Raw genomic sequence first — 25566 nt, 5'->3', positions numbered from 1 at the left:
TGTCTTCACGGTGTTTAGCCTCCATAAAGTAATTGATAAAATACTTATAAACTTAAATTCTATCAAATTGACAGCTAAGCAAGATTCCACGCTCGAAAACTATTTTATTAATATATACCAACTTTTAATTTGCCACTTTGGGTTTTATATACAAGAAATTAAAAATAAAAATCAGGTCGAGGCGTTGGAATAATAAAAAAAAGAAAACAAAAAAAAAGACGACAACGGTTAAATTTAAATACGGCGTGCAACTCCCCTAGACTTTATTTCGCTTATGCTTTGGCGAGGGTGAAAGCAAGACTTTTTCAATCTCTCTCTCTCTCCCGTCCATGGTAATACACATACATTAACTGCATATACACACACACACACACACACAAATACCGTATTTATCCATATATATATATATATATATATATATATATATATATATGTATATAGATATTAGAGTTCTGATAAGAGATTTCTCTCTCTATTTCTAGATTGTTTATTTGTTCGTTAAACAATTAACTTCTCATTTTTGCTTTTAAATTGTTTATTCATGCATCAAATACTTTTATTTATTTAGGTAAAAATCTGGTCTCAGTTGCTACTGAGCGTTTAATTCTTCGTACCATTGTAAAATATGTCTTCAATATATATTATATATATATATATATATATATATATATATATATATATACATATACTTTGTTTCCCTTCATCTATTTGTCTTTTTAGAATTAAACAGTTAATATAGCTCTACTTGGATTAAAGATCTCTAGACCTATAATACATACGTATTGTCTGCGGGATCCCACTTATCACTGGATACTCGAATCCATTACATACCGCTTGATCCAGATCCGTGGATAAGCGACCAGCAACTTGATATAAAGACAGACAGGCAGACAAACGAGCGAGCAAACAAACGGATCTGGATTTAAACTTAGCCTCCCCCCCCCTCCACCACCTCCTCTCGAGAGGTTACCAACAACTCCAGTGGTCTTCTGCTTAGGCCTAAGGGTGTATATATGTATGACTCACTCTTGGGCGAGGAAACAAACTATTTTTTTGTCAGTTTTCTGCTATTATTTATTTAAGTTAGTTAGTTAGGATTTTACTATGGACCAGTTATCTTACGTAGAACTGACTATGGTACCAGTTATCTTACGTAGAACTGACTATGGTACCAGTTATCTTGCGTAAAACTGATTATGGTACCAGCTATCTTACATAAAACGTAAAACTGACTGTGGTACCAGGTATCTTACGTAAAACTGATTGTGGTACCAGTTATCTTACTTAAAACTGACTATGGTACTAATTACCTTACATACAACTGACGACGGTACTAAATATAAAACTGTCGGTGATACCCTTCAACAACTTTATTTATGATAATAAGTATCCCAGCTCTCTAAACTATGTACCTAAATCATTAATTAAAAAAGAGGCAATTAAATTAATCATTTAAAAAGTAACCCCCAAAGGAGGGACCACTAAATTGGGCATCGCTTAGACCCGGCACCGATGCCGGTTCTTCGCGACGCCTCGATTTCCCAAGAAGAAGAAGATAGAAGAAGACTTCGGTTTTCAAACTTACCTGAACGGTCAGCAACTCCTTCTTCTTCGAGTAGCAGCAGGAATCGCTACTTGAGGAGGAGGAGGAGGAGGAATAGTAAGAGGATTGGGGGAAAGAGAGAGAGAGAGAGAGAGCAGCCCTGATGCCCTGTCTCCACACACACTCACACACCCGCCACTACTGCACTCACAAACGCCCCCCTGAAATCTGCGGTAAACATGAGTAAACCCCCTCCCTCCCTCCCCCTAGCTGGTATTTCCCTTCTTTATCTCCTCCTCTCCTCTTCCCTCCAACGCCCCTCGTGCCCAGCCCTTGTGACTCCTTGCCCACCTTGGCACCAGACCACCCTCCAATTATCCCCTCTCTCTCTCGGCTTGGCATCCGCTTGGCTTCTACCTGCCAGCTGTCTTACGTCATCGCGCCCTCGATGGGGATGGGCGCCTATACCTATACCCCTTACCCCGCCGGTGGCGCATTTTGTGACCTGTCGAGGAGTTGGGTGGCGGGGCATGTGGGGCTCATGTTTGTTCCCGGCCCACGGCAGGTCGTAACATCCAACACACAAAAGTGCACATTTGAATTCAAATCGATTCCTAACGGGCTGATAAAGATGCTTTACTTCTATGTTGTTTCATATCTTGATCAGGAATGTGGTTTGTGTGTGTGTGTCTGTGTAGGCCTAAGCTGTAAATGATGGTATACTATGTCCTCGTAGTTAAAAATCTGCACCCTGATTTAAGACTCAACGTATGATTATCAGTAGGTCTAAGACCCAGTGTACTGTAAATTTGCTCTTGAGAAACTTGTCTGGTCCATCTTTTCAATTTCACAAATAACTTGCATATAGATAATTGCTTTCAAGGTTTGTAAACAAAAGTCTATCCAGAGGAAATATTTTAATTTGTTTTTTTTTTTTACCTCTTATTCGGACAAATTGCGCATACTTTATAAAAATTCCGTAATTCTGATCAGTATTTGCATTCAGATGTGCCTAGACTTAATAGGTACGATTCCCCGGGTAGTACTAGAAGCCCGGGAAGGTCCATTAATTCCTACAGTATTTTCCTTATTGAAGACCACAACTAGACGACTTTCTAGAAGAGTGTTGTCCCAGCCAGCTTTTACCAAATTGTAGAAAGATCTATGATTTGGTAATTTCAGAGGAATTTTTTATTGGTCGGGATAACTTGGGATGATTTCATAGCAGCAAAGAGGAAGGAGTTAAGGGTAGCCATTCGACAACTGCTGTGGTATAATCTAGTTATTATAATTTACCTTCAGCACAAAACCGATGAAGTCTTTGGAACTATACTCTGTTTTTTTCCATCTGTCCATCCGCCTGTGGTGTTTTTATATGGTAACACTGCGTCCCGGCCTTTAGATAGTTACATTCAGCTTACATTCAACAATAACAACAATATCCTATTTCGAATATTAACGGTGTAATTCGCATACAGTAAATTATTAAAACACTTTTCAGTTGCAAATGTACACCCAGATATCCTTTTATTTACCTAAAACTTACACATAGCGTAACTATTTAAAGCCCGGGACGCAGTGTTACCATACAAAAACACCACAGGCGGATGGACAATGGAAAAAAACAGAGTATAGTTATAGAAATTAAGAGAGAATGGGAGGAATAAGTGAAAGGGTAGTGTGAAAAATGGTAAAATATAAAGTCACATATTACAAAAAATAAGGTAATTGCCAGATATATCCAATATAAAGGCAGTCAGGTTAGGGCCTTGGTCCTAAAATCCAACACACAAAATTAATGAAGTATTAGACAAAATGAATACAAATCGACACTTGAAATCAAACCCTTACGAGTAGAAAAAACATTAAACAACAAGTAAAATCATTTTCATACAAAAAAAAGTAAAAAAAAAAAAATGAAATTAGAACCTATTCTACTGCCTCTAAGAATGTCTGGTGCGCGGAACTGTGAATAAAAGACAACACTAAAATCAAACCCTTACAACATTAAACAACAACTAAAATCAGCGCCATTTAAAGGAAGAAAAATATAAATCACTTAAAAGAAAAGAAACGATAAAATTAGGACCTATAACTCCTGTCTCTAAGAATGTCCGGTGCGCGGAACTGTGAAACTGAGTAACTGACATGTGAAGACGATGAGATCAGCTGATATTAGTAAACAAATATCAACAAGTCAATACCATTCAGTTTCCAGTCATTTAAGGTATCTGGTTTAATTTTATCGTCGTAATATTAATTCTGTAATGATATATGACTTATAAATTCAGTAGAAATACCTTAATTTATGACAGTAGGCATACTAATGTATGAATTACGAACCCTTTTTGAATGACTACCTAATTAGGATATCTTGGGCTTACCTAGCCTAGTATCGGTCACAGTAGTACATCTGTATTTAGCTAGGTATTAGTATTACTAACCTCTGATAAAGTTTCACTAATTTAAAGATGAAATAAAAGTAGAATTGAAAGAGGGAATGTCATTGTTTATTGTTACAAGGAGGGGGTTTTACGGGGCTTCAATTCCCCCCCCCCCCCACCCCCCCCCCCCCCCCACTGCCATGTCAGGGTACAGCGCCCTAAGGGAGGTTAGGAAGGTAAGGTCCGGTTAGGTCAGGTCAGGACGCATAACTATTCTATGAAAGGTTAGGTTTGTTTATCGTCTGTAGAGTTAATTCACCCGTCATTCTATGTATACTGGTTACTGCCCCCCCCCCCCCCCCCCCCACCCCCCCCCCCCCCCCCCCCCCCCGAAGATATAAGCCACTCTAGCCAAGGCCTAATGGCATGCTTAAATGCGACATGATACTGCTACATAATAGGAACGTATTAACCAATTGTTTGCACATTTGCGTGTTACTATTGCATTACTAATATGTACAACTCTAACCGGGGGATGTACTTTTTTATATATAAGGGTAAATGACCAAGCGGCGACGCAGCGGCCACCTCTCTTGGAATGTGGCCACTTCCTGAAAAAGCGCTTGAATTGTGCCATTATTTTGTAATTTAGGAGGAAACGCTTACTTCGAGAGGAGCGTAGAGGTCTCGGTGTGCTGCCAGGATGGGCCACAATTCTTGATTGATGCTCATGGCAACGAATTCAGGTACTTTTCCGGCAAGGTGGACGCATTCCGGGATCGGTGGCCGCTATATCGCCGCTTGGTCATTTACCCTAAACCCGTACATCAGATGAAGGTGTTTATATTTTGTTAGTAGGCTAAATTTTTATATTAAAAATTTTCTCTATTTACAAGTGGTTTCAGCCTTTATTATGACTAAAGTTTAGTAACTCTATTACCTTTACTGTTGTATAATGAGGGGTAAAGCTTTTTAAATCTGTGTCTTAGTATTACGTACTATCTACTTTAGAAAGAACCATGATTAGTGGGTGATCAGTTGCAGCCAAACTCACTTTATGTTGTTCTGTTAGCCGTAGGCATATAAAGCTTAAGTGAACTCTGAAATACTTAAAGTTAATGGAGATAACATATTTGCCTCTCTCGGTCTCAGAAGACAACCAGATCTCAAGAAACCCATGATTGGTATGCTTTATCATACACGAGATAAGTGTTATCATTGACTTAAGATTACAGATAGTACTTTGAACTATTGGTATCTTGATGGTGCTCACATTCATCAACTATTTAGCTCTAATTTTCTCAGGAATTTGTAACATTTCAGAGTGCAGTAACTCTATGCGATCACTTGTTTGTTGTGTTTACAGAGACCTATAGAAGTGACCTTTCACTCAAGCTAATGATATGCAAGTGCAGTCCTTTGCAGATTCTATAGAAGGCTGCTGATTATCCGGTAGAATAGGTGTTTGATGTGAATTGCTTTGGGAAAACCTTGACTGTTAAAGATTGAATTTTATAGTGAACAGAGTGAACAATCATATGCTACTCAGTAGTATTCAGGTGTACATAATATAGTAGTGGATTTTTATGTTAGGAAATGAGTAAATTTGCCATAATTAAAATTGGTATCAATGCTTCATATTCGAGATACCATAGACTTGGTACTGAGGAAATGTCTCAGCAATTGGAATAACATGTTATATATTTGCTGTATATTTTGCTCATTTCTGCTTGTAAAACTAGAGAGGTTAAGATCTGATGTCTCTGCTGTCCATTTATTTGTCTCAAGTTGTGCTTCTCATTGTGGTGTACTGTTCATTGATAAAAATTTTGGATGAACTGTACAGTGGAGAATTTAATTATAATATATGTCTGTATAAAATTTTCCTTAAATGAAATTTACTAGACCTTAGTGTTTCCACATTTAACATTGTGACCATTCTTTCAGGGATTAGTATTGGCTGCATAAGATAACACCATGGCCGAGGAAGTGGAAGGTGTTCAGGTGCTTGTGGATGCTCTCGTGAAGCAAGGTGTAGAGTACATGTTTGGGGTAAGTTACTCTATCTAAGTGCTTTATGTGTTGAGTGAAGAAAGTGTAGAGGTACAGTATTTGAGTTTTAAACAGCGAGTCTCTCTTGACTTGGAGATAGCTAATAAATGCAAGATAGTTTAAAACAGTTTCTGTAATGTTATCAAGCAGTTAAATGCATAATACTTGCATACTCCATTCTGTTAATTAATTTGTTTGTGTAATGCTGTGTATACCTGTCTCTTGACAAGATTGAATTAGATCACCGTAGATTGTACTGTATTTGCATCCCAAATCTTTTGATTTTTTTTCATTGTCAGTGAAATCTTGCCTTGTTAGACTTGTGATTCAACTAAATTTCACAATTACTGCATGGTACACATGCTAGGCTTAGTAAAGGGCAGGTCATAGGCCCAGTCTTTCTAGAATATTTTGAATGGCTCAATCTGACATCATAGTTTGTATAAGATGTTCCCTTTTATAATTGGTCTGGTTAGCTATATGGAAAATATTGCAATTTGAAGCTGATATATTACTTTTTCAATGTAATTTTTCAGGTTGTACTGTACCTATCTCAGCAGTTTTTAGACAGTTATTGTGTGTGATGTTTTCTTATGTGTAGGTAGTTCAACAAAACGCTTTGAGATGCAATATTTTTTATGTTACAGATTGTTGGCATTCCTGTTGTTGAGGTAGCAGTCACAGCTCAACAGGCTGGAATAAAATATGTTGGAATGCGGAATGAGCAGGCTGCTTGTTATGCTGCACAAGCAATTGGTAGGTGCTTCTTGCTTGTTATTGGTAAGAGATCATTTAGACATTAACGTAATTAAACCTAGCATTTAATTGAGCTTTATAGATGAAGTACTGTACATTATTTTGGGATAGCTGAAAATTTTGGTGATATATCATTGACATGAAAGAACAAATACCTCTGTATGCAAAGTTGACTTTGGTGGGAATGCTCTGAAGGAAATAAGCCCAGTAGTTTGTCCTTTGTAATGAGTATGGAAGGTGTTAGAAGGTGTCTGATGTTGCAGCCACCTATAGATGCCTTGTGTTGATGAACATGATAATTTTGTCTTATTTTAGAAGAAAAAGAATTCTTCTCCTGGAAGGTTGTCTTACATATTACTATATTACAAGTCCAGGATTTGATGATACTCATTTTACGTAAGTGAAAGCATGTATGGTTGTATGCAGTAAATCCCATGTTTACCTAGAAACAATTTTTTTAATTACAAGAAGCTTTTTGCAGTGATTGTGAATTTCAGCACTTAAAAACTACAGTATCTGAAAATCCTGACAGCCCAGCATGTATTAGTACTTTGTAAATAGAATGAGAAGGAAAAATTTGGAAATATAGTGCAATCTATAGGGATGTAGTGGTTCAGTAGGTATACTAGTGCTATCTTGGTAACTTTTGAGAAAAGGTCCTAAACTTGAGATAGCTCATTATGGTGCCCAGGTTTGAATTCTGCAGTATTTAATTCATTCTACACCAAGAAGACTTTTTCTTTTTCCTTTACACTTACCCTTATTTTTATTTTATAGCTACCCATGATATTTTTTTCCCAGGCTATCTGACGGGACGCCCTGGTGTGTGCCTTGTTGTATCTGGACCAGGCCTTTTGCATGTTATTGGAGGTCTTGCAAATGCTCAGGTGAACTGTTGGCCAATGATAGTAATAGGTGGTTCTAGTGATGTTGACCAAGAAGGCATGGGAGCATTTCAGGAATGCCCTCAGGTATGTGACATACACTGGATCTTTTACATCAAGAAGAGCTAAATACTACGTATTAAATTACTGGTACTGTTTATGACATGGTGATTCTCTGGAACCTTGCATTTCAGACTGTCAGATTCCAAGTCAAGATTTTTCCTTGAAAGGCAACTTGTTCCGACACGGCATACAAACCTTCGGTCCTTTTACAATAGGAAGGTACTAGCGGCAGCTGGATAGGTCGTAAGCTTTCGAACAAGGGGTTCGGTAGTTAACTGCTTGTCCGACAGGCGCGCGCGCGCGACTGGGAGGTAAACAAATCACTTTTGCTTTCGGCCTCACAGCGAGTGGACGTGTGTGTTCGACGCTCTCTGCCCGCTTCTCGTCGTTTGCTTTCTTGAGTATATGGTTGTGTTTGTGTATGAAAGAATTCATTGTAAGTACAATCATTTCTCTCTTTTCATATTAATTGAACTGCAATTAATTAATGATGGAATCTCCTCGCCTCGCTACCCCACGGAGACTATGCCCGGGTACCGAAGGGCGTAAATGCGGGAAGTTCCGCTCTTTCCCGGAGATAGACCCTCATATTTGTGTGCTCGGTGTCGGGGCGCGAATGCTCCCGAGCCGAGCCTTCTAATGTGTTTATTAATTGGTCGGAGGCGCAGTGGATTTTGTATGAGGGCAGGAGGAAGCGAAGGCCTGCAAAGGAGTCGTCGGAAAGCTCTCCCGCGACTCCTTTGGTGACGGACACTTCGTCTTCTTTCCTGCCGCCCCTCCCGCTCAACTTCCCAGTCTCGCGCCTTCCCCTTCGGGGGGTGGTTTCTAGGTCCTTCTCCTCTCCTGACTTGTCGAGTGTGGAGGAGGGCGCTAGATACCCTGACGTCGAGTTGTACTCTCTGGGTCCTCTATCCGTTCGTCTTCGCGCGATGCGGGTAGAGGATCCCCCCCCTAATCACCCGACTTTTGCCTCCTCAGGTGCGGTTGCCGCGAAGGATGACCTCGGACAGGTGTGGGCATCGTTGGGGCTGCAGGGCGTGCCGAGTGTCGAGGGGCTGCTCTACCATCTCGCTGGCTCCGTGGCGGTCACCCATGCAACGGTCACGACCACCACCACGACCATTACAACACCCGGCTACGCTTCACCTCCTCACACCTGGTGTACACCCAGCACGCGGTCTCTGTGACACCCACTACATCGGTGCAGGGGCCAGTCGCCGTAACTCGGGGGAGTGTGATGCCGCCGCCTGTGTTTGCCCGTGCTGCCGCGACCTCGGACTTCGTGTGCCCGAAGAGCTCGCCCCTGGACCTCCCACCGGTACCTAGGATGTCTGTGCCGCTGGTCGCCATCTAGACCGCCTACACAGTCTGCCGTACCTGCCGTACCTGCCCAGCTGCTGTCCACGGACGTGACGTGGACCACTGCTGCCGTTCCTGTACCTGCTCCTGCGGTCTTCTGCCGTTCCTGTGATGCCTGCACCTGCTGATGTTGTTCCTGTTCCTTCTGGCGCCGCTGCTCCCGATGCTGAATCTGTTCGGGACAGGTGCGTCCGGGCCCTGTTGCTTCGGCAACAGCAGCCCCGGCTCCGCTCTGGATGACAGATCTGAGTCGCGGTCCTGAGAAGGTTGACGAAGAAGAAGAAGAAGAGGAGGAAGGTGTCGTCGTCGTCTTCATCGTCTTCTTCGTCTTCGTCGTCGTCTGCCGCCTCTTCCCCTTCGTCTTCTAAGGCTCCCCTGCCGAAGAAGAAGAAGAAGCGCCTCCACCCCCCTAAGAAGTCTCCTTCGGGAACTTCTAAGGGCCCGTCTCGCTCTGGTGAGACGGGGGGTGGGTTCTTCCGCTGGTCACCCAGCTCCTTCGGGGGGCAGGACCCGTCTCTTCTTCCGCAAGGAAGAAGACTACGGGGACCAGAGGAGTGCCGGCTAACACCGGCACTTCCTCACCTGCTGTCATGGTTCGGCCACAGCAGCAGGGTCCGTCTCGGCCTCGGCCTCTCGTTCGCGAGAGGTACCGAGTGCTATCGGTCCGCTTAACGCCCAAGCGACCGTGCAGCCAGGAACCAGACCTCTGAGTTCGCTCAGCGTCAGGTTCACTGGCAGGAGCGTTAAGACTGGTGACAGCCGCTCATCCGCGACTCTCACCAGACCAGCTCTCGCTAACTCGCGGCGAGCAGCTGGCTACCCGGGCGGACGTGACGGTCCATGACCGGCCACGGGCTGAGGCGGGGAAGAGGTCCCCCCGTTCGCCGGCACCCAGCCACGGCTGGTACCAGCGAACTGACGCACCGTGAGGATACGCCACCGATCTCACCGTGACAGTGGAGCTCGCCGGTCGCCTGACCGTCACTCCTCACCAGAGAGCGATCGGGTACGGCGACCAGCACCAGCTCCTCTGACACACGAGACCGGAGCCGCTGTTCTCGGTCCAGCCGTTCTCCACAGCGAGACGGCTCGACTAGGTCTGCAGCTCGATCGCCACCGCGGGAGGTTGGCGATCGCCTGCAGTCTTCCAAGCCCGCTGGTTCTGCCAGCGAGCGAGGAGTGAGCGTCAGGTCTGCCCTCTTCCATACCTTCAACCTCCTCGGCGGATTCACCGGGAGGGGCGAGGTATTGAGGATGATCGTGAGGGGTGCGCCCCTCAGGATCCCACCACGGCGTCGTACGTGCAGGCACGGTTCTCGGACCAGCCAGAGGTCGTACGCACAGGTGGTTGGAGCAGACCGAGAGGGGTCTGTCGCTGTTCCTCTCCTTGAGGGAGGAGGTCTCGGGAGTTGCCCCTGTTGAGGGACTGGACGGTCCGACTCCGCAGGAAGCAGTCACTCCTGAGATCCAGAGGACCTTTGCGAGGTTATGCGCTGATTCGTCAGCACAACGACCTCACGGAAGGATCGCTGCTCCCACCATCCGAGCCCACGTCCTGGCTCGAGTCGTTCTGGGGGGGGCCCGAAGAGGGAACCCAGACCGACGGTGGGTTTGCCGCGTTCTGAGCTGCCGGACTCAGTGCTGGACCAGGTTGAATCGCTTGTCTCCGGACAAGACGGCTCGCTCAAGTCTGGCAGGTCGAGCAAGCTGCTTCCACCTCCTCTGCTGCGACAGCGGCATTTTTTACGTGCCATCTGAAGACCCGATGCCGCCCAAACAGGTGAACCCGGAGTTAGCCAGGCTGACTTCGGGTGTGTCTGCAGCAGCTCCTGTCCGAGAACCTGTGGTTCTCGCAGCAAGAGACATTCGGCCTGGAATCTACCGCCATGGCAGCTTTCCAGGCCGTCTCCTGGCTAGATCTGTGGTCCCTCACAGTATCTAAGGTCGCAGCCAACTCCGGGGAATTTCTCCCGAAGATGACTCGGCCTTCAGGAGACTTTTGCCAGTCTGGGGGAGGAGCCATCTCCTTCCTTGCCCACCAGACGGTGAACCTGTGGGCCAACCTGGTTGCTCCGCACGAAGGGACGCATGTCCTTACTCGGGTTTCCAGGGCGGCCGGAGGGCGTGAAGCGGCGTTGGGACTTCGCAACGGACCTTTACGGGAGTTTGCCACGGTTCTCTCTTCCCAGGAGAGATGGTGGACGCTGCGGTGGACAGACGGCGCACTGACGACAGTGACCGTCTGGTTCACCAGGCAGTCTCGAAGGCCTATGGGCAGCCTTGGACTGCGGCCAAGTCTAACGGCTCGGCTAGCGCTTCCTCGGTGGCTAAGACGGTAGCTGCGTCGAAGCCCCGGGGAATGACTTCGACTTCTAGCAAGGGGAGCCGTAACCAGCCCTCCTCCCAGCCCTCCTCCTCCCGTGGAGGCTCTGGGAGGAAGTCGAAGAAAGGGGGGAAACGCTAGGGACGGCGTTCCCCCTCACCTGCTGCCGGAAGTGGGGGGGTGCCTGGCCAGCCATTGGGCAACTTGGCAGCGCTAACGGCGTCCGAGACCTGATTGTAGATGTCCTTCGGGAGGGAGATCTATTACCCTTCGAATCTCGGTCACCCCTCACCTCCAACCCGGTCCAACAGCAGGCGTACGTTCCAGGGGCATCGAAGGACGTAGCATTGAGACAGGAGATCAAGACCATGCTGAGCAAGAGAGCTGTAGAAATCGTCACGGATCAATCACCGGGCTTTTACAGTCGACTCTTCCTGGTGGAAAAGTCTACGGGAGGCTGGCGCCCGGTAATAGATCTCTCTCCCCTGAACCGGTTGTTCGCCAGACCCGGTTCACGATGGAGACGGCACGTCAGTGCTCGACTCTATCAGGGAGAACGATTTCATACTTTCAGTGGACTTGAAGGATGCGTATTTCCAAATACCCATTCATCAGTCCTCCAGAAAGTACCTCCGCTTCATCCTCGACGGGACGGTGTACCAGTTCAGTTGCCACTTTGCTTCGGTCTCGCAACCGCCCCACAGGTGTTCACGCGAGTGTTCACTCTGGTGTCTGCTTGGGCCCATTCGCACGGGATACGTCTGATGGGGTATCTCGACGATTGGTTAGTCCTGGCGAGCTCCCGCTCGCAGTTGCTACAGGACAGGGATCGACTGCTCGAGTTCTGTCGCGATCTGGGGATCGTTGTTTGAACTTCGAAAAGTCCGATCTCGAGCCCAAGCAGAGGATGAAGTACCTGGGTATGCTGATCGACAACGGTAGCAGGGCGAGTCGTTCCCCGCAGACTCGCGGATTAGCAAATTCAGGGAGGCAGCCAACCAGTTCCTGTCTCGGCAGGAACGGGTAGCTCAGCGATGGCAAGTCGTGATCGGACACCTGTCGTCACTCGGGAAGGCAGTCCCTAACGGGCGTCTTCACCTGCGGTCTCTTCAGGGAGACTAAAGGAGAGGTTTTTGGTCACAGGCGACGGATCCCCCAAGCTTTCCATTGTCACTGACAGGAGGTGAGGCAGGACCTAGCCTGGTGGCTGGATGACAGGAACCTCTTAAAAGAGGAGTTGCCTCTGCGCACTCTCCCCCCGGGAAATGCAGCTGCTCTCAGACGCATCGACCGAGGGATGGGGCGCACACCTGGAGGAGTTGCTGACTTCAGGAGTGTGGTACGAGAACGACAAGCACCTTCACAAATCAATGTTACTGAAACTCAAGGCAGCGTTCCTCGCTCTCCAAGAGTTCCAGGACCGCTTGATGGGATCACTCAGTTTGGTGTTGATGTGCGACAACACCACGGTGGTGGCTTACGTCAACAAACAGGGGGGGCCTAGTGTCTCTCCCCGTTGTGACCAGTTGACTCGGCAGGTGCACGAGTGGGCCGAGGCACACTCAATAGAGCTGTCGGCACGCTACATTCCAGGGGTGCCGATAATGATGCGGATGAGATGCTGCTTTGTCCTGGGAGGACGCTACGGCGCTATCTGAAGAGAACTCGACACCTCGGGCCTGAGTGTCGACGCCTCTTCGTTAGCACCGGGGTCACCAAGAAAGAAGTATCAAAGAACACTCTTTCGTCCTGGCTGCGTGAGGTTCATCAGGAGGGGGCGTATGAGGCTGATGGTAGTGACGACATCCGTACGTCCCGTCCGAGAGCTCACGAAGTCAGAAGTATTGGCCCCCTCGTTTGGACGTTTCGTAAGAAACTTTCTCCGTGGGGCGCAGGTATGGAAGGCAGGGGTCTGGTACAACCAGGACCACCGGCACCTTCCTTATTATACCTTTTGGATATTGCCCACAGGTCCTTGGATCGGTTTCCTTAGGACCCGTGGTGGCTGCTCAACACGTCGTCTAGCTAACCCAGACCCTAGCAGGCTGAACAGCATCGAGTCCTGGTGGTGACTGTATGAATAGATAGTAAATGAGAAAGTGACTGGCTTCTCACTTTCTATCTTTTTTATACCCCTCTACCTGTGGGTAGAGGGATACGGTCATCACCCTGCTGGATCAAGGACGAGATGCCGCCGTGGAGCTATATGACAGAGCCCCATCCTATCCTTTCACTAGGGATAGGAGCAGAATATCCACCAACTTCCTTCTACAAGGGGGAAGGGGGGGAAGTGGATGCCTACAAGAGTCAAAACCATGACTTTATTCTTTTGCTCCTGTACAGGAACAAGTTCTTACCATTGCTGGTACGAAGAGATACGCTTGCCTCTCTCTTAGTACTAACGGTCCAGAGGTCCTGACATTGATCCTGCGGTGCACACCCCGATCAATCGGACAGAGGCTTGGATTCCCTCCCTCGCTCTTACGACCAGGGAGGCTTCCAAGGTTGGCGAAAACACCAGTCTGTTCACAAAAGACTCAGATTTCCACACCAAAAAGTGAGTCTTCCTATTGTAAAAGGACCGAAGGTTTGTATGCCGTGTCGGAACAAATGACAATTTGTCCAAAATTGCATTTTTCCTAACTATACAAACCTGAGGTCCTTTTACACATAGCCCCACCTCATGCCACCCCTCACTCTGCAGTTTTTGCTTGGGCCAAAAGCAAAAGTGATTTGTTTACCTCCCAGTCGCGCGCGCGCGCCTGTCGGACAAGCAGTTAACTACCGAACCCCTTGTTCGAAAGCTTACGACCTATCCAGCTGCCGCTAGTACCTTCCTATTGTAAAAGGACCTCAGGTTTGTATAGTTAGGAAAAATGCAATTTTGGACAAATTGTCATTTTATCCAGTTTTTACTGTAAAGTAAATTTTTAAATATAGTGAAGAGGATTCATTGATCTATGCTCATAAAATCTGTAGGAATTTGTCACGTTGAAGAGTATTTACCCTCTTCTTATTGTTCCATTATATTAAGATTGCGTAGTAGAATTGTTTGATTACCTTAGGAAGTGAAGAGGATTCATTGATCTATGCTCGTAAAATCTGTAAGAGTTTGTCGCGTTGAAGAGTATTTGCCTTCATCTTATTGTTCCATTGCATTAAGATTGCTTAGGAGAATTGTTTGATTACCTGCTTAGGAGAATTGTTTGATTACCTAAGGAAGTACTACACATTATTTTTTTTAACACAAGGGAAGTTTGTGTGTATGAACACTTAATGATGACATCTTTTTCTTCAGGTTGAATCTTGTCGTCTTTACTGCAAATACACTGCTCGGCCACCCACAATAGCCACCATTCCCTACCACGTTGCAAAGGCTGTTAAATGTGCAACATACGGAAGACCAGGAGCTGCCTACTTAGATTTTCCTGGAAATATCTTATCTGGCAAAATTGATAAGAGTTTAGTACAAGACCCACCAAAGTAAGCATGTTCATGTGTAGGCTATTACATTTTTTCAACATTTCCCCACTTTTTTTATAAAGGAACGAACAGGTACTCTTGGAAACTAGATATCGTAACGCAGTGGTCAGTGACTTCCTTTTTCTGTTTATTTTCTGTATTTTGGATAGTTATAAAAAGTAGTTTAACCAGACCATGTAACTAGTGTTGTTTGTCTTTGTTTAGTTAGAATTTTTTGTTTAAATTTTCTTACGGAAGAAGGGAGTTTAAAGTATTCATTTATCATCATAATTTACCAATTAACTCATTCGAGAGCTTATGGGTGTCAAGTAGTATAGAGCATAATAATTACTCATTAAGTATAAGTCTTGTCCGTTTCCTATGAAAAGTTATACTTGCTTCATAGAAAACCAGCAGTTATGGCAGCCTCTTGTATTTCTGAAGAGCTTTGTTTTGAATGGGAAAAGTAAAATAATTTTGTGATTATTTGCTTATTCCAGTCATTATTAAGGCTGCCCTCTCTTTATTAGGCCTGATAACATAATTTTTGACAACCATTCACTCAATAGACGGTAATATTTCAATATTAAATTTACAAGAATGTAATTTAATTTTAGATGAACTGTTTAACGTTTTGTAATAATTCCAGAGACTTCTCAGTGTGTAAGCCTACAGCTGGTTACCAGTGCCTTCATTAGGGAAGAAAGATATACTACTTAAATTTAGCATATTGGTAAACAAGATAATAAGTTTTAGAATTTGTATTTTCTTGACAATTTCCATGTCATTTTAAACATTTAAATTTTTTCAGGTGCCCTCCTCCTCCAGTTACGCTTGCACCCTCAGAAGCAATAACAGAGGCAGTCACACTGTTGTCTAATGCACAGCGACCACTAGTGATAGTAGGGAAGGGTGCTGCGTATGGCCGTGCAGAAAAGGAAGTGAATGAATTTATTGAAAAAACTGGATTACCATTTCTGCCAACTCCTATGGGTAAAAAAGTTATTAACATACTGATTTCTGTTGCAGCTGTAGCTTTAGTTTATGTTTCTTCTTCAGAGCTTGTATTTCTTTTGCTCTCTAATGTTCCACCTGACAGTGAAAAGCTTTTTTGTCTACCAAACCAGTACTACTTGTATTATAATTGTTTTTAAGTGTCATATAGCAAATACTTAACATACCATTATTCTTATTATCTTTCATAAATACTTCTTATTAATTTCTGTCTTCATACGCTTGGCAAGTTAATAGTAGTGGTACCTCGAGATACGAAATTAATCCATTCCGAGGCGGCCTTCGTATCATGAGTTTTTCGTATTTTGAACCACATTTTACATGCAAAATGCCTAATCCGTTCCAAGCTCTACAAAAACAACCCAGTAAATTATATTTCCAGGCCTACAACACATGTTCTAGGGCTACGACGCCGATCTGACGGAAGAAATATGACTCCAAAAAGGCAAAATACTGTACATACTTGAGTAATATTCAACTGCATGTAATAATCAAACAACCCCTTTTTATTTTTACTGCATATATTAGGACTTTAGCATATGTCCCTTAGCAATAAGCCTACTATGAGATTCAGGGTCTCTGTAACACGGTTTTTTGGACTTTGCTCCTTGTCAAAGCATCGGATGTAGCTGAAAGTTGACATATGTATATTTTACAACCACACACAAATTTTGTCAGCATTATCAATAACCTAAACCCGATAGTTTTGATTTTTATAGAGTAAAAATGATCTAGCCGACGCCATGGCCAATGATTACGAGCCAAGAGTCGAAAAACATTCATTACGTAAGCAAGGTAAACAAACACCTTTTGACTAAATGTTGCCCCGCCCATCCACCGGACAGAAATGCCATCGGCTCTGAAACCCAAAGACTTTATGAATGGCGGAACGATACATAGATGTGGGTGGGGTATCAGTGCTAGCGTAGTAATACTACTGTAGCAGTAGTGCCGCAACAGTATAGCAGTAATATACATGAATTAAACGTTTAGACCAACTGCTGGGATCCTTGAAGATCATTTAGCACTTCTTACAACTACTCAAGAAATTAGTTTTTGTACATGAACTTCCCTGCCAGATATATACTTAGCTTAGGTCTCTGACGTCACGACAGAAAATTCAAAACTCGCGGCACACGCTACAGGTAGGTCAGGTGATCCTACCTTACCGCCGCTGGGAGGCAGGTGTAAGAACCAGTCCCCCTTTCTTGTCAGATTATTTTCTGTCGCCGGCTGGACAACACTGTTGTTCAGTCCTTACGATAGTTAAAATTCGTTCTCGTTGCCGACGTTTGGATTTTGAGGTGAAGTACACTTTGTTGTTGGCTTGGCATACGCTTTTTGGACTGTTTTGGATTTTTTCTTTTGGATTTCTCTTACATATCTATAATCATGGATGATTCTGAAGTTAAGAAACCTAGTTTATTTAGGGTTTGTTCAGAGAAGGAATGTAAAGTTAGGCTTCCTAAAGCTGCATTAGATCCTCACTCGGTATGTGAGTCGTGTAGAGGGAATGAATGCTCTTTTATTAACCCTTGCAAAGAGTGTGAGAATTTGGATGAGGATGGTTGGAAGGCTCTCTCTTCTTATGTGAGAAAGTTAGAGAAGGATAGGGTGCGCAAGGCTTCTTCAAAGAGTTCTAGTAGATCGAGGGTGAGTGAAGTTGACGCTGAGAATCCTGTAGTAGAAGTAGTTCCTTCTCCAGTTTCAGACCCTGCGCCCAGCTTTGAAGCCCGAAGATTTCGTTTTCGGAAGTTGCTTCTGGGAGAGCCTCGATCAGGAGTAAGGAGAGCCTCGCTCGCTCGACAAGTAAGAGTGATGATATAGTGCAAGTGATCAGTGCAGTGCCCCTAGTGCAGTGGAGGGTGCGTCTGACCGGCTCACTAACGCTTCCAGGCCTAGACCTCTTCCAGACTCCAGACCCAGTGGAGGAGGAAAGTCGAAAGCCGCAGGAAGGTTAGGGAGCCCCCACCGGTCAGGCGTCCCTCGGCAGTTCCTGTTGCTCGTTCCCAGGCTGCCTTGGATCGAACAAGAAGGAGTTGTTGCGCCAGTGCTTCTCGTCATCTTCGTCGCCTTCTCCTCAGCGTAGATGGAGCGCATCGGAGTCGTCTCGCCCTCTCAAGAGGCCCTGGAAGGATCCTTGCGCCCTTCCTTCCAGCCGACCTCTTCGCGGAAGAACCAGAAGTGGAACGCAAGAGAACAAGATTTCGTCCGTTACGCTTCTCCTGTTCGCTCTCGGACTTCATCCCCTGTAGAGGAGTTTAAGAGATCTCCTGCGCAGTATCCTGGCGGGTCTGCGTAGGCGCAGATTGCGTCTTTAGCGGAGTCTATTGCCGGACTTTCTCATCGTCGGAAGGACGCCTCACTTCCGGTGAAGAAGTTCTAAGAACGTTCCTTCGGCTAAATCTCCTTTGGCTAGAAGAGCTTTTGAGCCTGTTAGTAGGAGGTCAGAAGTGCAGGCTGGAGCTCGGATCTTCTCCGAGTAGGCTCTCCTCTCTTCCCGCAAGAGTTGTGAGCCATGTAAGGCGTAAGGAGCCAGACAGGCTCTCTCCTCAGGATTTCCGCTCCTCTTCAGTTAGGCGTCAAGAGCCTCGTTTTCGTCAGGAGCGAAGGAAGAGTTCTTCGCCTGGTGGCCACTCTCCTTTTGACGGACGCTCGGAGCCTAGTAGGCATCAAGAGCCTAGTAGGCGCCAAGAGCCTGGTAGGCGGCAACGGAAGTTTTTTCTCCTCCGTTAGATCACTCCCGATTGGATAGGCGCTCAGAGCCTTGTAAGCGCCGCGCTTCTGACAGGATTCATCTGGGATGTTTTCTCTCCCCGAGTGGCAGGCGTCCAAGAGCCTGCAGGCGATTGATAGATGGCAGGCGCCAAGAGTCTAGCAGGCGCAGAGCCCCAGTGATAGGTCGCTCTCCCTTATCCAGACGCTCTTCTGTGGAGTTAAGAATCTGTTTCCGAACAGACGGGACTCCACTGTAGGCGCTCTCCTAGTAGGCGCTCCCCAAGTAGGCGCTTCTCCTAGCAGGCGTCACCAAGTAGGCTCTCTCCTGGTAGGCGCTCTCAAAGTAGGCGCTCTCCTAGTAGGCGCTCTCCAACTAGGCGCTCTCCTAGTAGCTCTCTCCTGGGAGGCGCTCTCAAGTAGGCGCTCTCCTGGTAGGGCGCTCTCTGGTAGGCGCTCCCGTTGTAGCGCTCTCACGGTGTTTTTCTTCCAGTAGGCGCTCGCCTAGTACGCTCTCCGAACAGGCGCTCTCAAGGAATTAGCTCTCCTCCGGGCAGTAGAGCTTCTAGACGTCATTCTTCGGAAGAATTTGTTGCAGTTCGGAGGAAGATTTGCCCAAAGATGCTTCGGTTTCTTCGTATAAGAGACTTACAGACCTCCTCTTGCAAGATTGTTTTGGGAGTCTCTTTCGGCCGTGCTCCTCCGTCTCCTCCGTCCTTATTTTTCAACGACCAATACGGCTAAGAAGTCTTCAGTCGTTAAGATGAAGCCTACAGTGTCTATGAAGAAGGCTATGAAGAACTTTGACGACTGGTTGCTTTCAAAAGAAGAGAAGGGCAAGACAGTTTTTCTTTTCCCCCGTCCAAGCTGACGGGTAAGATGGGGTTCTGGTACGAGTCAGGAGAGCCCTTGGGTCTAACTCTCCTCTTCTGCAGACTCGGACTTCTCTTCGTTGGTCGATTCCGCACGTCGCTCGGCGCTGAATTCTGCGAAGACGACGTGGGGTATGAGCGAGTTGGATCACCTTATGAAGGGAATGTTCCGAGTCTTAGAAGTTTTTAACTTTCTTGACTGGACCCTGGAGTGTTGGCTAAGAGGACTCAAGAGCAAGACACTCTTTCGCCTGAAGACCTCCACGCAGTTCTGTCTTGCATGGACAAGGCAGTGAGAGACGGTTCCGGGGAAATTGCTTCACTTTTTGGTGGCAGAGTGGTAAAGAAGAGGGCCGTTTTCTGCTCTTTTCTTACCAAGGGCGGTTTTCTCAGCCAGAGAGCTTCCTTGCTGTATTCACAGCTTTCCCCCGCAACTCTTCCCCAAGAAGACTATTACGATATATCTCCAGCTCGTTATCAGCAAAAGCGACGCAGGATATGCTAGCTCGCTCGGCTAGAATTCCGAAAACCTTCGTTTCAGCAGAAGACGAAGAAAGAGGCTCAAAGTAGGCAAGAACCCTTTCGAGGAGGACCTTCGTCTCGCTCTTCTTCCTCCAGAGGTTCGAGACCACCTAGAAGAGGAAGGACCTTCTCCCGGTCTATTAGGGCCAAGAAATAGTTCGGGTGTCCTCCAGACAACTGTGGGTGCCAGACTTCTGAACTTTGCAGATGTCTGGCACGAAAGGGGGCGGACAACTGGCTCCCTCGCGATCATCAAGAGGGGATACCTCATTCCCTTTATTTCGAGACCACCCTTGACCACCACTCCAAGGGGCACTGGTGGACCAAATACAAAGACCCACTAATGAATCAAGCCTCGCTCTAGCGGTAGAGCTGATGTTAGAGAAAGAGGCAATAGATGGTTCAGGACCTCTTTCAGCGGGGTTCTACAACCGTCTGTTCCTAGTTCCCAAGAAACTCAGGAGGATGGAGACCGTTTCTGGACGTAAGCGCCCTGAATGTCTTTGTGAAGAAGAGGAAGTTCGCTATGGAGACGACGTCATCAGTCTTAGCAGCTCTTCGTCCCGGGGACTGGATGGTGTCGCTGGACCTTCAGGACGCTTTACTTCCATGTGCCGATCCATCCTTCTTCTCGCAAAATATCTCGATTCATTGTGGGGAGGGAACGTTTTTCAGTTTCAGGGCCCTATGCTTCGGCCTTTCCACGGCCCCCCAAGTATTCACAGGACTGATGAAGAACGTTGCCCAGTGGCTTCATCTCGAGGGAGTGAGGATTTCCCTCTACTTGGACGATTGGCTTATCAGGGCCAAATCCAAGGAGAAATTCTGGAGGACTTACGAGTGACGTTGGATCTAGCAGCTTCTCTGGGTTTGCTAGTGAATTTCGAGAAGTCACAGCTAATCCCCAGTCAAGAGCGTATCTATCTGGGGATTCTGATGGCTTCTCAGGTTTTTCGGGCGTATCCGTCCCCAGAGAGGATAACCCGAGGTTTTGGGGAAGGTAGCAATCTTTCTAGAGAAAGATGTATGCACAGCGAGGGAGTGGATGAGTCTGTTGGGGACACTCTCCTCGCTGGAGCAATTCGTTTCTCTAGGAAGGTTGCACCTCAGACCCCTACAGTTCTTCCTGACGAGGAACTGGGATCGGAAATCTCAAGGCCTGGACTTTGCGTTCAAGATTTCGCAAGAGATAAAGGAGGATCTACGTTTGGTGGCTAGACCCTCTATTGTTCAAGGAAGGCCTTTCCTTGCAAGGTTCGGAACCCCAACCTAGTGTTTGTATGCAGACGCTTCGGACAAAGGTTGGGAGCTACTCTCGGTCGAGAGAAGTGTCAGGGCACCTGGATGGGGGATCAGGTGTCCCTGGCACATCAACAAGAAGGAGCTAACAGCGATTTGGTTAGCTCTCAAGACCTTCGAACCCCTTGTAAAAGAAATATGTTCAGATCAACTCCGACAACACTACAGCCCTGGCTTACGTTCGGAACAGGGGACTCACTCTTTCTCCCTGTACGAGACAGCGAGATCGCTCCTCTTGTGGTCAGAGGAAAGGAACATAAAGGCTTGCTCACCAGGTTCGTACAGGGAGGAAGAAATGTCAGAGAGGATTCTTTTTTTTTTTTTTTTTTTTTTTTGTGCTAAAGCAAGAAGGAAAAATCAAAGTCCTTTCCCTCAGAGTGGACTATGCACGCGGACGTATGCACCAGGAGCTGTGGAAGGGACGTGGGGCACGGCCCACCCATCGCGATCTATTTGCCGACTCCCCATACCAAGGAAATTGCGCGGGGATAAGATCTATACTGCTCCCCTATTGCCAGACCCAAGAGCAGTGGCAATAGAATAGATGCATTCCTGATGGATTGGAGGAATATGGATCTTTTACCGCGGTTCCCGCCTTTCAAGGATTTATGGGGAAACGTTAAGGAAAAATTCGCAGCGTCAGGGTGGGGAAACAAGGATGACGTTGATAGCTCCGTTCTGGCCCGACCCACGTAGCTGGTTCCACCGGAGAGGTACTGGAAAGGCTATTGGGGATGTTCCCAAGATCCCTACCTGTAAGTAAAGTCGATCTTGCTCAAAAACAGGCCCCCCAAATTCGAACAGGTTTCACAAAAACCTCCCGCTCTCAGTCCTGACTTGGATTCAGACTATCAAGGAGTCTCCGTCCAGAGCTAAGGGCTTTTCGGCAAAGTCTGCAAGGGCTATTGCCCCCAAAAAATTTTTTTGGGCACGTAGACCTTTCCACATCTAGAGTCTACCAGTCGAAAGTGGGATGTTTTTAAAAACGCTGGTGGCAGGGACTCATAAAAGCTTTCCTCCTCCAAGTACCTCTGTGACTCAGAGTTGCAGATTTCCCTTATCATTCCTGAGGGAAAAAATGAGGGTTGGTTGTCTCACCCCATCAAGGGATACAAGGAGCATGCTTTCCTCAGTTTTTCGTCATAGAGGATTGAAACATATCACTGAGGACAAGGACCATCCATGATTTAATCAGAGCGTTTGATAAACGCGGTTTTTATTAAAAGAACCTCCATCATTAGTGCCTAGCTGGAGGAATCTTGATGTCGTCGCTGCCTCTTCCTCCGAGGTCCTCAAGTGTTCGGCTTCGAACCTCCCCATGCCTGCTTCGTTCAGCGAGCCACCTTTCGATGAAGACTCTTTTTCTCTGTGCGTTGAGCGTCAGCGAAAGCAGGGTCAGCGGAGCTGCAGGCTTCGTAGAAGTGGGAGGTAGACGGTTTCCAAGGAGGCTCCGCGGTTTGCTCTTTTCTTCCCGGCTTTCCTAGGCCAAGCAATGGAAAAACCCTTCTTAGACCGTGGCACCCAGGAGCTTCAAAATCAAAAGCCTTATCCTCCCTTAGTTGGGGACCAGCAAGAGGAGGAGATCTCTTTGCCCGGTGAGAAGCCTTGATTTTTAATAAAATTATCTTCAGAGGAAGTGAAAAAGACTTGCTGCGAATGAGAGCAATCTTCAGGTGACTCTGCAAGGGACCCCAGTAGGCCCGTTATCTAAAATTGCCACTCTCCCAATTCTTTATCAGGAATATGTTATTAGAGAAGCCACACACTTATTGCAATCAGCAACAGTTTAACCTTCTGAAAAGTCAAGGCGCACGAAAGTAAACGGGGGGGGCCCCAGTTTCGCGACGTCTTTGGCTTTTCAAGAAAAGAATTTGTCATCTTACCAAAAACCTTATGAAGGCCACTTTTCTTGGAGGTAGTGAATCAGTCTTCTCTCAATCACTACCATAAGGGACGTATCGATTAACGTGAAATGATAAGGGTTTTGGGCTAGGCCCGTTACGGTATCGGCGGGGATTCAGTGCTGGGGCCAGGGAAGCTTGAAACACACCCTTCCTTTTAATCCCTTGTTTTTCCCTGTTAGTTGTTTTAAAGTTTGAGGTTTTTTGGCTTTGTACGGAAGGAGGTTGCAAGGAGGCAGATCCTTCTTTCGTTATACTCAATGTTAGTTTTATTTAGGTTAGGTGGATCGGTTGTGCTTGAGGCTCCGTTGCAATTTGGTTAGTCGATAAGGGCTCTGGCATGTAAGCGGGTTGATCACCCATTGACCAGATCCTTGCTTGGATTCTGCCAAGTAAGTGGGACTCAAGTTCCCATTGGGTAGACCCAAACGAGTTCCTTAAGCAGCCATAGGTCACGCCCGCGCTGAGGATTCTTTAGGACCAACGCAAGGATAATAGACAGTAACTATCAAAGTCTTCTGCCTCCTAAATCAGGTAAGAAACCAGAGGGTTTATTTATTACTTGTATTCCTTTAAACAAAATGTGTTGTTCCCCAACTTTATAAGTAAGTTGTGTCTCTTTTCCCCCCCCTTTCCCTCCAACCAAGGGTGGTCAATCAGCTAAGTATAGTATCTTGGCAGGAAGTTCATGTACACAAAAATGATATTGGGTTAGTATACAATAAATGTGTTTTGTACATACTTACATGGCAAGATATATAACGATGATGGCCCGCCCAGCCTCCCTCCCTCAGGAGGACAGGTGGAAGGAAAATAACCCTGACAAGAAAGGGGGACGGTTCTTTTACACCCAGCCTCACCCAGCGGAGGGTTAAGGTAGATCCACCAGACCTACCTGTAGCGTGTGGCCTGGAGAGTTTTGACTTTTCTGTCAGTGGACGTCAGAGACCTAAAGATAAGTATATATCTGCCAGGTAAAGTATGTAACAAAAAACTGTTTATTGTATACTAACAATATCATTTTTCTTTTATAGCCAGAAGTTAAAATTTTCTAATCCAAACAACAAGCCCATGGTAGCCTTGAGTATGTTTATCCTGAATTATAACGAGGCGAAAGTGGGTGGAGTCTCATGGAAGTCACCCATTTTCTGACGATAATTATTGGTGTAAGGTTTAAAGCCAATACGTATACGGTTACCAGGCTATTTTTTTTCCAGTAAATATGGTAGATAAGCCAATAAAAATAATTAATGGCTTGACATTGGAAGAACGCAGTTATCAAATAAAGCTTTGTCTAACTATGTTTTTGGTAAGTTACCAACTATTCCCTACAATCTTGTCAATCTTGGAATTGTGACCTATAAACTAGACTGTTAATTTTCTTTGGAAAACTTATTTGGGAGGTTAGACTAAATAAATCGAAAGTGTTTTTGGTATTTATTAACATATTTGTTTGGTTGTTTGTTCATTATGACAATTAATTCAGTGGGGGAGGTTCCAGAGGTTCCATAAAGGCTGTACTGCTTTGCTTGTATTTAAATGTTTATATGTCATTGTTGCCAGAGGTTTTAGCCTTAGTTGAACGTATAAGCCAGTCATCCATCGAGGAAGAAAAGGGGGAAAGAAATCGATGTCAATTAAGTTACGTAACGAGTGCGTTCGAAATACTTTTTTCTCTGAGATAAGGTTGGCACCCGTTCTTCAAAAAAGGTTCACTTTTACATATTTAAAGTACCAAATTTATTCAACCTACGTAGTGCAGAATAGAACACCAAAAGTTTATGTGTTGATCATAATATGTATTCTGGAATAAAGCGTATATTTGATGAAATGCATAGATAAAAAAGTTATTGCGAAAAAAAACCGTGTTACTTCAGAGGCCCTGAATCTCCATAGTAGCCTATGTTAGCAGTTGCTACTGTAGCCTTAGTCTATGATTTCACAATCTAAAACCTATAAAGAAGCTAAAAGCTTAGAACTATGCCAATAAAATGTATAAATAATCAGTATGTAACTCATTTCAAAAAAAAAAAAAAAAAAAAAATAATTATGAATTATCTATAATACCACAAACAAACAAAAACAAAAAAACCATTCCAATCGTTTGTTTACATTGAGCTCGTTACGAGTAGCAGAAACGGTCCGCAAGTAATCACTTTTCCTAGGGACACAGCAAGCCATAAATTTTCATTAGTTATCTCTCTTTCAAACTAAATGAAACATACCAAAACAGTATAATAACCCATTCATTTCTATTCTTTATTCTATCGTTACCTAATGAGAATTAGAGGAGATACCGAAGTTCCTGACAGCTACAATGTGAAACATATATGTGAAACGTAATTAGTTAAAATAGAAGAAAGATTCTAGAACAAAATACGTATTTGTTGGCTTCGATGATAGCAGTCTGATTTATT

The 25566-nt window shown here is 45.5% G+C and overlaps 1 protein-coding gene across 1 annotated transcript in view; it reads left to right on the top strand.

The window, feature by feature from the left end:
- The first annotated feature begins 3631 nt into the window (after nucleotides 1-3631).
- LOC135207748 (2-hydroxyacyl-CoA lyase 1-like) overlaps nucleotides 3632-25566 on the top strand; it is a 34500-nt gene continuing 12565 nt past the window's right edge. The window contains exons 1-6 of the mRNA XM_064239573.1: nucleotides 3632-3770; nucleotides 5875-5979; nucleotides 6627-6735; nucleotides 7537-7706; nucleotides 14663-14847; nucleotides 15638-15972. Of these exons, the coding sequence (XP_064095643.1) occupies nucleotides 5905-5979; nucleotides 6627-6735; nucleotides 7537-7706; nucleotides 14663-14847; nucleotides 15638-15972 (874 nt within the window). The 5' untranslated portion in view covers nucleotides 3632-3770; nucleotides 5875-5904. The remainder of the gene's footprint in view (nucleotides 3771-5874; nucleotides 5980-6626; nucleotides 6736-7536; nucleotides 7707-14662; nucleotides 14848-15637; nucleotides 15973-25566) is intronic.

The sequence above is a fragment of the Macrobrachium nipponense genome, chromosome 34 (assembly GCF_015104395.2).
Source record: "Macrobrachium nipponense isolate FS-2020 chromosome 34, ASM1510439v2, whole genome shotgun sequence".
Lineage (NCBI taxonomy): Eukaryota > Metazoa > Arthropoda > Malacostraca > Decapoda > Palaemonidae > Macrobrachium > Macrobrachium nipponense.
This window is presented reverse-complemented; position numbering and strand designations above follow the sequence as displayed.